Consider the following 11,237-nt stretch of genomic DNA (forward strand, 5'->3'; position numbering starts at 1 on the left):
TAGTAGCCGGTCCATAATCACATACTAATGACTGACCCTCGTCAGATATGTTGAGCACGTGAGATATACCAATTCCCCGCAGAGACATCTACGTGAGCGCAATTCTATCTTAAGTATATATAACTGCGAAAGACAGGTAGATGTATGTTCGGCATTTGTAAGCGGACAGTTCATCACTGCAATTGATATACGACAACCATGCATATATTATAATTCACACCGCTCGCTGCCAGCTGAGCACTCGTACTGCTAATACTGCTAAATCATACAATAATATTCTGACAGTGCAAACAAAAACAACTGACTTACTGTTGCTGATGGCGTAGGTTTACTAAGGGTCAGGGCATAAACACGCGGCAACGACAAGTCGTTTATCGGAGCACACTCGGGGATAAATCTCGATTAAGCGAAATTCGCCCCTTACGCTGTCATAACTCATACTTCGCAAACCCATAGCTGGGATTAGGCATTTGATGTAATTTTTGGATTGATAGGTCTGGTGCTATTGTAACTCCAAGTATACTGCTTATGCAAGCCCAGTCCATATGCTGAGATCGGCACGCGATCAGTTAGGATTGGTAAGTGGCGGGCCACATCGAAATACGGCAGGAACGCGTCCGAGTCAAGCGAAGGGTCTCCACAATACGGGCCTAAACTCTATAACTTCCCTTCATTAGTCGACGGCCCGGATTCAATTGCTAATGACCGGTCGCCACTGACACTATATACTATAATTGCGGCCCTCCGCTCTCGTCAACCGCTTCTGTTCTTGATATACACTCTCAAAATGGCAACTCTTCATGGTCGATGCCACTGTGGCGACCTCCAATGGACCGTCACCAGCGATACTCGAGCGCTACCGGTATGTTCAAAGCTCACTTTTTTTCTCGTTGGACGAGAAATACTAACCTCTTTGGCAGGGTCACACGATATGCCACTGCCGCTCCTGCAAGCTCCTCGGTGGAGGCTGTGGCATCCTGTTAACCTCGATATCCGCAGTCCGCTTCGAGCGCGGCACACCAAAAGTCTACACGTATCATAATTCTGATGGAGACCGTGTTCATTGCACGTTCTGCAGCATTTGCACCACGCACGCGTACCACCGCGACGAGAGCCGGGGAGACGAAGTCCAGGTCCGAACGTTCCCGTTGTTGGAAGCCGGGATCATGGGCGTAGACAAGGAAATTAACGTTGGTGAACGCTTTAGTTGGGTCAAGAAAGTTGACGGTGCAAAAAGTTTTAAAAGCTGGCCTCCGGCTGTTGCGCGAGGTTGTCACGGCCGACGGTTATCACGTAATTAGTCAAACTTGCTGTCATGTATTTGATGTTATTCCTTTTGTCGGCGTTTGTGTTCTACTGTAGATACGATCATGACTGGTGATTTTTGCCTGCTGGGTTTTGTGATGACTTGGGATTTATGTTTACGAACAGTGGTAGTAGATATGCATGGCGTTCGTCGGTAACCTTACGACATTACAGTACTACAACGGGATTTTTGTTTCACTGACTGGTTGTTAGACCTGTTTATATTAGAATTGATACATTATTTCATGTCTTTCGCTTGACGATACTTGAGCTAAGCGACTTCCCAAACAGACCGGACTTGCCATCGTTTCGTCGCGCTAGAAGCTTGTCCAGGCTCTTGACTAGTTTCTTATCATTACCTTCCTTTGTAATCCCGTCGGCATCTAATTGTCGCTTCTTGTTCTTTGGCTCTTCTGCCGCTTTCGTTGCACTGCTTGCAGGCGTAAATCTCGACTGTAGCAATCCAAGATCTAGTCCATCAGATATTCTCGCACCACCCGCACTATTCTTACACCTGTCCTCATTTTCGCCATCATCTTCCTTCATACTGTTCGCACTGCTCAAACTCGGACTCGGATTCTTTGTCTCAGTCTTAGTTGCCCCCTGCTTCGCTCTCCTCAACTCTCGAAACTCACGCAGACCGCGCTCAACTTCGTCGCGCACCTCAAGTTCCCGCCTTCGTTCCCGCTCCTTAATTCCCTCCAAAAAAGCAATCTCCTCGTCGTCTAACCGATGTAATTGATTCCGTTCGGCGACGTTTTGTTCAAACTCTGCTTGTTTCTTGGCTACATAACGATGTCCCAGTTCGTTAGTATAAGTCTATGCCTTGCAAGACCGGACAAGTATAATCAGTCAAAAGGAAGAAATAGAGCAACTAAATACCTTTATTATCTTGCAAAATTTCGTAGAGGGATTTATCGTCTTGTTGCTGGCTCGGGTGGGAGAGACCGAGACCGTTTTGGCGAGACCGAGACACTGGCACGGAATTACTCGCGCTCGACGGCGATGACGATGAGGACGTTTGCCGCACAAAGCCTGACGACATTGCCAAATGGTCTGTATTCGAGATTATTGTCGATTCCTGTAATTAACGGGAGGTAGTTGTGCGAATGACCGCTGGGGCGAAACATGGAAAATGGCAGTACGAAGCCCATTCATGATTGTAAGCCCCAATTCGAGCCGCATTCAGGAGTAGGCGGCTATTGCACCGCATGCACTGTCATTTACAGACAGACCTAAAGTATATACTTCTGTTTATACTGATATTATTTCCCGGCATTTGGCTTCATACCACTGTATCATTACTCACATCTCAGCACAACAGAATCTTTATCCCACTAACGTCCTTCGCTGAAACCGTTTATAAATTTTAGCCTCCCAGGCACTCACAGACAATCATCACGCACTCAGTATTCAGTGACAAAGGCGTCTGTGCAATTACACTCGATGATTGTAGATAATCATAGCAAGCAATGTGCTAAATACGTGACTAACACCACGTCAGTGGCTATGGTGACAGGTGTCGATAGTGGTGACGCTATTGGTGACGCTATTGGTGATGGCAAGGCATATGGAGAGCAGACTGTCGATTATGAGAGTATTATCACCGCCATTCTGTCAGCTAACGAGCAACGGGAGATGGCTACCCGTCGTTTAAACATGAGGATCGATAGTCGTCCAATATCAGCGAACAATCACACTGGACCATCACGACGAAATTTGAGGAGTCATAGCGTGAAATGCAGCGCCATAAATACCTGGAAGGTCGCTGATTTAGATGAAGATACACCGTACCCGCTCCAGCCGCTCTTCGATGTTAACTTTAATGCACAAAATATACAGGATAACTATTGTTTACCGCCAACAGACAATGACTTGGAAAGTTTTTCGAATCAAGTGGGATTACACGATTACTCAGACGATATCGTAGTGAATATCTCAGAACCACAACACTGCTCGTATCACAACGAGGTCAAATTTTATCCATTTCAACAGCAGCTACCTTATTCAGATCAAGGTAACAAGAACACAGACTCACCATCGAAACAATCGTTTACCTCCGCGAACCTGTTATCGAATGATAAATCAAATGATCCTTGTGATATTAGCACACACTCAGTGCCATCTCCTACGCGACCTTCGTTAAATTCAAAAACACCGCTAGATCAAGAGTTCTTGTTCGAAGACACGAAACCTAAGTGGATGCAATTGGATGAATATGCTAATGTACAGTCTTTAAGAGCGCCAGACGGAGTCACGGGCGTGTTATACATCGACGACATATTTTCAGAATTGTTAGAGTAAAGCGTCGATTGGAATCGGTTATCTGATAGAAATTTTGCAACATTGGACGCGCAAGGCATGATTGCCATTATATCCTGTTTGAAATACTTCGCATATCCCGCACTGGAGGCATCGGCTGATTCTACGTTACTCTGTATATAACAATGATAAATAGTTTCCATATAGAATTTGTGTTCCGATGCATGTCTTCCGACCACCAAGATTTAACTTGTGGTCATTCCTATTATTCTTTTTCGAGTTTTTTAACCATGTTCGATGACGTCGCCAGTAGGCCCACTTCGAGCCTCGTAAGATTCAAAAATGTGTCAGCGGCAATCGAAGGAGGGCATTATTTGGGCTGACGTGCCGTGATTATCGGCCCCTGGATCCCTCATTTTCATGCGGCGCGTGTATACCAACTCGACTTTTCGCTTTCATCTATAAACGATTTAAACAACCAGGGGGGTAGCACATTCACAGTGTCAAGACTTTGACGATTCGGATGGGCTTTTGACGCAATTGGCCTCGAGCTGTTAGTGAATTAGTGGGTTGATTGTAATCACACACAGAATGGCGAACACACAAGACGATGACGAAGTGCCCGCTTTAGTCGACCTGCAAACCGCGGTCGAACATGAACAAAATACTGCATTTGTCGAGCAGGTATATACAGTGCGTAATATATTCTGTGTGCGGGATACCAACTCTTGTTTAGGACGATAAGAAAGTGCCATTGACTATTGTCACCGGCTACTTAGGAGCTGGCAAATCGTGAGTGTTTTCATCAGATAATGATGCCTTTGATCTCTAGCAGCTAATCTATGCGTTGGGTAGATGTTTACTGAATAACATTATGCAACAAACGAACAAGAAGATAGCGGTTATTATGAATGGTGTAGTACTGTAAAAACTTCAAGATCAAGCTTAGTAAGCTAATATTTTCATAGAATTTGGAGATTGTAGGTTCTTGACTGATTAATCCGCCGAACATGCCGCTAATGTGAGAATACAGCTGTCGATATAGAGAAATCCTTAACCGTGTCGGACGGCACTAAACACTACACGGAATGGCTCGAATTAGGAAACGGATGCTTATGCTGCTCAGTCAAAGACAACGGGGTGGCAGCTCTTGAATCGTTAATGGAGAGAAAGGGAAAATTTGATTACATTCTTTTAGAAACTACTGGATTAGCAGATCCAGGTATGTCTTGGCGCGTGGATGAGGCGACATCGAGGATGGCTGCTGATATAGATAGGTCCCATCGCGCAAATGTTTTGGCTTGATACGGCGCTGGCGTCATCGATTTACTTGGACGGGATAATAACGGTCGTTGATGCCGTTAACATCATCAAGAGCTTAGATGATACGGCAGTCGACTTGCACCATCAGGATGGCACAGGCAGCGGCAGTGCAGAAGATACTTCTGCAGAACTAGTCCCTACATCGACAGCGTACATACAAATTTCATACGCGGACATCATCATACTTAATAAATCCGATCTAGTAGACAATGAATCTCGACGAGACATCGCCGAACGCATAACTGGGATAAATTCGCTGGCTACGATCGTCCCGACTACGTTCTCGAACGTGGATAGTGTTGAAGACATATTAGATCTTTCAACGGTTAATAACGACCTGACGAGGTGGGAGAACATAAATGCTTTCAATACGAAAGTATTTCACGATCATGTGAGTCTTCGTTTGGAATGTCGATATTTGCATGTCCTGACCGTCATAAGCGTATTACGACGATAACACTTCCGTTGCCAGTAATGTCTCGTGATTCTTACAAGCTGTTCGACAAGTGGCTACAAAATCTATTATGGGAGGACTCTGTCGACTCGCATAGTGTGGAAGTCCACAGATTGAAAGCGAAGATTGTACTTGATTCGGGCGAAATATTGATCATCCAAGGTGTGCGCGATACGTACGACATTATCCCGGTATCAGCAACAGATGGATCGTCTGGCAAAGTAGTCATCATAGGGAAAGGCCTGGATTACGAAATATTGAGCAATAGCTTAACGAAGATTGGCCTATAGATGCATCATAAACGCTATTATTGTACACTTAAGCGATATATATTGTATTTTTTACTGAGGAAACCTAGATCGGGGCCCGAATGAACGATTTACCTAACCCTCCAAACGCACAATATCACATAGACTACGATGAAAATAATCTTAAGCATAGAACGACACTGTCTTCGATTTCCGTGCCTGGACTTCCGTTATGGCCTCGACGAAGTCCTCATGTCGAATCTTGGATTGTCCGTTACGAAGAGCAATCATGCCAGCTTCAACTGCAACGGCTTTCAGTTGAGCGCCGTTGAATTCATCTGTGCTTCGGGCTAGTTCCTGCCAGTTGATAGAGTCGTCAACCGTCATCTTGCGTGAGTGAATCTGCAGAATTCCAGCTCTAAACTCATTAGCCAACCAAATCAACTGCTTACGCTGTAAATGCTCACCTCGCCTCTTCATTTGGCAGAGGAAACTCGATCTTTCTGTCCAAGCGACCACTTCGCAACAACGCCGGATCCAAAACGTCCACACGGTTAGTAGCAGCAAGCACTTTAACCCGATCATCACTACTAAAACCATCCAACTGGTTAAGAAGCTCCAACATAGTTCTCTGAACCTCTCTGTCACCGGACTTGTCTGAATCGAATCGTTTGGTTCCCACGGCGTCCAACTCGTCAATGAAAATAATAGCCGGCGCTTTCTCCTTCGCCAACGAGAAGGCGTCGCGGACAAGTTTGGCACCATCACCGATGAACATTTGAACAAGCTGTGGGCCGGCGAGTTTTAAAAACGTGGCGTTGGTCTGGGCAGCACAAGCTCGAGCGAGGAGTGTCTTACCGGTTCCTGGAGGACCATACATCAAAGCACCTTGATATGTACTTAGTATTCAAATTAATATTGACATCCTCAAGCAAACATACCCTTCGGAGGCTTAATTCCGAGCTTCTTGAACTTGTCGGCTTGCTTCATTGGTAGAACCACAGCCTCAACCAATTCCTCTATCTGCTTATCTAAGCCGCCGATATCCGCGTACGTCTCGGTTGGCTTCTCATCGACCTCCATAGCCTTTACTCTGCTATCATATTCGGCAGGTAGAGTATCAAGGACCAAATACGAATCCTTATTGACACCAATGAGATCACTTGGCTTAAGCTTCTCCGCGTCAACCAGTCCGATAAGTGGCAAGAAGATGGTTTGCCGCGTCGACGTCTTGATGACGGCCGACTTCCCCACTCTCGTAGCGTCTAAGTCAATGTTGGCACCTTCCTCGAGATCCTCACTGTTGGGGTCCATATTAAGAATCTCGACGACATTGCCAACGAGATATGGTAACACCCGGTTATTCTCAATCTTTTCTTGATTCTCCTTGATCCGCTCCCCCATCACTTTCTTCTCGTGCGTAAGACGCTGGTACTCCGATTTAAGGACCTTAATATCGTTCTCAAGAAGACGTCGACGGTTGATAATGTCTGAAGTGGATGAATGAAGGATTTCCTGTTCGATTCCATTTTCGTCGTCCTTCTTAGTCTCCGAGGCGTCATCCATGACGGCATCGTTGATGGGCTCGAGGGCCTCGAGCTCTTCTAATGTTGCCATTGATTATTAGTTCAGATTTCAGTCTATATAATCTAAAAGTGTGCGAATAAAGTAGATCCAGTGACCGCGACTGTATGTTCTGATGGACATGAATGCAAGGTGATGGTTGAAGCCTTGCTGGGATGATTAAGCGCGAACATTGAATGCGATACAAAACCCTCGCCGAAACGAAGGAACATATAAGAATGTCAGCTTCGAACAAAGCTTCTTCATTACACAGGGAACCACAACTCGCGGGCAATTAGATAAAATGTTTAAAACGCTGTTGAAAATATTATCTAATAATCCATTTGAGGACCGGTATTTTCTTTGGTTTATGTATGCCAGTCCATCTGTGTGATCCCATAGCCAAGAAGACGTTGCCAGTATGCGGTGCTTCTTATGGATGATCCTGGTGCTGAAGACTGTGACAATACGGGACTGAATCAGTTTCTAGACTATAATTGTGATACTGGCCTATATCTTTCGTAAATTGGAAATATGCACATTCATCATAAGCAGGCTGTTCATCCAGGGTTGGGGTTTATATGAATTCAGACTCTCGAGCCGAACTTGGTCGTCTCCACACTCCATTATATTCGTTCATCTGAATTCATCCGATTCGCTATCTAATTTCATCCGCGATACGCACCCACATATATCTATGTCCGATCAGATCACGCTTCTTACCTTCAAAGCGGGACGAGTCGACTACAATCCGCCGTCTAAGCATCTCAATCCACTACCGCAGAAAGGCAAGATCACTGTCTCGCGGTCTAACGACGAGGACGCTCCACTGTTATCATTTGTGTGGGAGCCACGAGGATCATCCAAGAACGATCCATCAGTCGAACGAGATGAACTCATGATTTTCCCCGGCGAGGCGGAATGGCTGCATGTCAGCCAGTGCAAGACAGGTCGGGTATACGTGCTCAAGTTCAATAGTTCCAGCCAGCGATCGTTCTTCTGGCTGCAGGATCCACCCGCGGGAGATAAACTAGACGAAATCAGCGAGGCCGATCTGAAGATTGCGACTCGAATCAATACACTTCTAGAAGACGTGTTTGCGGATGAAGTTGACATTACGCAGGACGCCAACGAGTCCGCGGCTCCGAATGGGGACGATGTGGAGATGGCTGATTCAGTGTCCCCGAGAAATAACACCACCACACAGTAAGTTGAAGCTTTCTTAATTGTATTATTTGTTATATAGTTGCATTGTTTACTTTTGGGTTGTCTGTGTTTCAGCTGGAATTCTTGTCGGCACGGTTTGCTTGTACATTGTGGTTTATTAGAGAAATGGTTCGTTTGCCAGGTATTGGACGACAACATGGGAATTGATGCTCTATTTCATAACGTATGCAATTGGTTTTATGTTTGCTCAGTGTTGTTAATATATGATCATTTTTTTTTCAAAGAACTCCAAACCTGACGAACTTGCTCCGATCGATTGTTATTCCATCAGGTGAAAGCGGATCAGCGACGAATTCGGCAGAAATACCAGCATCCTCAACGCCAATCCTTAACATCACAGATGCTATTACGCCTTCCCAGATTGCATCATACGCGTCTTCTCTAGACGAATCGGATTCCAAGCTGACGAATCTCTACAACTTGCTTCCATCGGAGATTCCTCACAACAAATACGAACTGCTTCGTGTTCTTCAGTCTCCACAGTTTCTCCAAGGATTGAACAGTTTAAGTTCCACATTACATTCTTCGGAAGGGTATAACGTGGGACAGCTGGTATCGCAAGAGCTTGGAATGCCGTATCGCGGAGAAGGCATTGAAGGATTTTTGAGAGGTGTACTTGCCGCTCTTGATGAAGAGCAGCATCCAGACGCCAGCAGTGATGGAGATGGAGAGATGCAAGAGTAGAGCCAATATTACGTTGGTAGCTATTAGGATGATGATAGTTGAGCCAGAATGTATAATATACAAAAAAAAAATGGTCCATAGGCAACGCCAAACATAATTAATCATACAAATTCCTTAATCAAATCCATACATAAATCTCTATTACTTGTTCGCTTTGTTGAACAGGTGATCCAAAGCCGCGTAATTGATTTTCTTCGAAAAGGCTTTCTTTTGTAGCATAGCCTTTGCGCTCTCCGCCGGTGTTTCTGGTAGATTTTCCGTTGTTGAATCCCGTGGTTTGTTACGCTTACGTTTCCGTGGAGCTCGCACAATCCCAGCTTTCTGATCAGCCTCCAATTTCAGCCGCTTCATTTCCTGTTCTTTGAGGTAGTCTTCGTTAAGATCCATCCATACTTTCGACTTAATCTCTACCTCCTTCTCCGAGAGCATAAACGACTGAATCTCGTCATCATCCACATCCGAAAGATGCTCCGGGTTATCATCAAACACACGATTAGATACCGAGCTAGTGTTATCTGCCTTAATTAATTCAGATAGCTTCTGGAAACTTTGATCTTTTAAAGTAGCGTCAAGATCTTGCGCAACTTCTTTTTCGGCTTCGTCATCACCAACTTCTGTGTCAGCTTCCGCATCCGCATCCGCGTCCGCGTCCGCATCTGCGGCTTGCAGCTTCGCCTCACGCTCTCTCATTTCAGCCAATTCGCGCTTTCGATGTTTCGTGAATGACGGAGGGTCAGCTTCTGACTCGATATTGGTACCTCGAAAGTCTTGCACGGTCAGCGCACCAGCCGCGGTCATCTTAAACTCGTCCAAACGTCTTTGGATTGTATCCTCCGCAACCTTCGCAACGTGAACAATCTCGGCCTTGCTTCGTCTAAAATTGTTCATTCGCGCTGCAACCAATATACACGCGCCGGCAACACCTGCTGGCCTTCGGCCTTGGTGCAACCAATCTTTTCCCATTCGCTGGACTAGTCGGACAGCATCGTTCATAACTTTACGAGTCTCCGATCCAAACTCAAGTTTCACTGCAAATCGTTGGATATAGATGGACGGATCAATCAACGGAATCTTCTTAATCTGGAGTACTTTGACTAGTTTAAGATAGGTCGCACCAATGGCGAACACGCTTACTTGTAACAGATCCGCAAAGTCGATGAGCATATGTGTAGTCTCCTGTTGTCTGCACGCGACGTACAAGCACGCCGCAACTACATACTGAGATCTGCGACCCTGCACAAAGTTGTGGGTGACTGCGAGCTGAAACCATCTGTTTGCAGCTTCTCCAATGAATTCCGGAAGTTTTAAAGCGTGTGCTAAGTTCATGATGCGTCTTTTGCCTAAATTAATCGCGTCAATAGGCAGTCGGCACCCGCCCGCCAATATATTCCACATACCATTTGCAAGTGTCTGTTCTCTAGATTCCCAGGAGCCATTCTTTCTGAAGCCACCACTGCCTCGCGCATATGCTAATCGTGGTCAGCACCTCGGAACAAGATATTGAAAAGAAATAAAGAATATCACTCACATTGGTCAGCGCCAATGAACTTTCCATGAACAACTGCAGCACCACTCGTAGTTTCACCAAAAGTGACTTCCGCAACAATCTGCGAGTCCTCAAGAACGGCACCGCAAGTTGTACAGCAAATATCTCCCGCGCCGTTGTCTTCTATCGAAGTGCCCTTACAATATGGACACACTGCTCTCGCCGGCATCGTCAACTAAACCTCTACCGTCGTTTGCAAATAATAATAGATAAAAGTCGCCGTATAGTACCGTACTCAGTAGTGTATAGACCAAACCTAGATTTCATGGGAAATGGCGTTCGCAAAGGAGGGGACAACCTATGTTCCGCCCCGGGAGCATTGAAATTGGGACTTCCTCACTAATGCGTGATTAATTCATACCGGCCGCGTAAATATTGTCACGTGGCAAAATGTGATGAATCGCGGTTAAGGGTTTACTCATCAAGTATTAGGGCATCTGGTGTAGTTGGTTATCACATCCGCTTAGCATGCGGGAGGTCCCCGGTTCGATTCCGGTGTTGTCCAAATCCTTTTTTTGTCTCGCTATCGTTTTTAATTGTCAGCAGCACGGACTAAGGATGTCCCTAGGCCAAACAGAGAAGTCAAATGATTGACAGCAAGCAGCAAATACTTCGGTTGCTCTGT

The 11,237-nt window shown here is 45.6% G+C and overlaps 7 protein-coding genes and 1 non-coding gene across 8 annotated transcripts; 5 read left to right on the top strand and 3 right to left on the bottom strand.

Moving 5' to 3' along the window:
* Positions 1-426: 426 nt before the first annotated feature.
* Positions 427-1,555, top strand: V1513DRAFT_442124 (Mss4-like protein). Its single transcript, XM_066897616.1, has 2 exons — positions 427-862; positions 921-1,555. The coding sequence occupies exons 1-2, from the start codon at positions 788-790 to the stop codon at positions 1,299-1,301; spliced, it is 456 nt and encodes a 151-aa protein (XP_066754256.1). The 5' UTR covers positions 427-787; the 3' UTR covers positions 1,302-1,555.
* V1513DRAFT_442125 (N-terminal domain of NEFA-interacting nuclear protein NIP30-domain-containing protein) lies at positions 1,510-2,614 on the bottom strand. The gene is made up of 2 exons (XM_066897617.1): positions 2,188-2,614; positions 1,510-2,090 (listed from the first exon to the last, which is right to left on the bottom strand). The coding sequence occupies exons 1-2, from the start codon at positions 2,348-2,350 to the stop codon at positions 1,549-1,551; spliced, it is 705 nt and encodes a 234-aa protein (XP_066754257.1). The 5' UTR covers positions 2,351-2,614; the 3' UTR covers positions 1,510-1,548.
* On the top strand, positions 2,553-3,768 carry V1513DRAFT_442127 (uncharacterized protein). Its single transcript, XM_066897618.1, has one exon. The coding sequence runs from the start codon at positions 2,752-2,754 to the stop codon at positions 3,607-3,609; it is 858 nt and encodes a 285-aa protein (XP_066754258.1). The 5' UTR covers positions 2,553-2,751; the 3' UTR covers positions 3,610-3,768.
* A 101-nt stretch (positions 3,769-3,869) lies between these two features.
* On the top strand, positions 3,870-5,739 carry V1513DRAFT_412921 (CobW/HypB/UreG, nucleotide-binding domain-containing protein). The gene is made up of 7 exons (XM_066895764.1): positions 3,870-4,251; positions 4,304-4,359; positions 4,423-4,481; positions 4,536-4,547; positions 4,601-4,789; positions 4,845-5,281; positions 5,332-5,739. Exons 1-7 carry the CDS (start codon positions 4,159-4,161, stop codon positions 5,632-5,634), a joined length of 1,149 nt encoding a protein of 382 aa, XP_066754259.1. The 5' UTR covers positions 3,870-4,158; the 3' UTR covers positions 5,635-5,739.
* V1513DRAFT_412924 (P-loop containing nucleoside triphosphate hydrolase protein) lies at positions 5,626-7,312 on the bottom strand. Its single transcript, XM_066895765.1, has 3 exons — positions 6,534-7,312; positions 6,060-6,480; positions 5,626-6,010 (listed from the first exon to the last, which is right to left on the bottom strand). The coding sequence occupies exons 1-3, from the start codon at positions 7,207-7,209 to the stop codon at positions 5,776-5,778; spliced, it is 1,332 nt and encodes a 443-aa protein (XP_066754260.1). The 5' UTR covers positions 7,210-7,312; the 3' UTR covers positions 5,626-5,775.
* A 469-nt stretch (positions 7,313-7,781) lies between these two features.
* V1513DRAFT_442135 (proteasome complex subunit Rpn13 ubiquitin receptor-domain-containing protein) lies at positions 7,782-9,173 on the top strand. Its single transcript, XM_066897619.1, has 2 exons — positions 7,782-8,361; positions 8,607-9,173. Exons 1-2 carry the CDS (start codon positions 7,853-7,855, stop codon positions 9,064-9,066), a joined length of 969 nt encoding a protein of 322 aa, XP_066754261.1. The 5' UTR covers positions 7,782-7,852; the 3' UTR covers positions 9,067-9,173.
* On the bottom strand, positions 9,078-10,952 carry V1513DRAFT_442136 (Brf1-like TBP-binding domain-containing protein). The gene is made up of 3 exons (XM_066897620.1): positions 10,595-10,952; positions 10,464-10,535; positions 9,078-10,406 (listed from the first exon to the last, which is right to left on the bottom strand). The coding sequence occupies exons 1-3, from the start codon at positions 10,779-10,781 to the stop codon at positions 9,208-9,210; spliced, it is 1,458 nt and encodes a 485-aa protein (XP_066754262.1). The 5' UTR covers positions 10,782-10,952; the 3' UTR covers positions 9,078-9,207.
* A 91-nt stretch (positions 10,953-11,043) lies between these two features.
* Positions 11,044-11,117, top strand: V1513DRAFT_t44. Its single transcript has one exon. It is a non-coding gene; the product is annotated as a tRNA-Ala (tRNA).
* The last annotated feature ends 120 nt before the right edge of the window (positions 11,118-11,237 follow it).

Source organism: Lipomyces chichibuensis, assembly GCF_038497645.1.
Source record: "Lipomyces chichibuensis strain CBS 12929 unplaced genomic scaffold V1513scaffold_10, whole genome shotgun sequence".
Taxonomy (NCBI): domain Eukaryota; kingdom Fungi; phylum Ascomycota; class Lipomycetes; order Lipomycetales; family Lipomycetaceae; genus Lipomyces; species Lipomyces chichibuensis.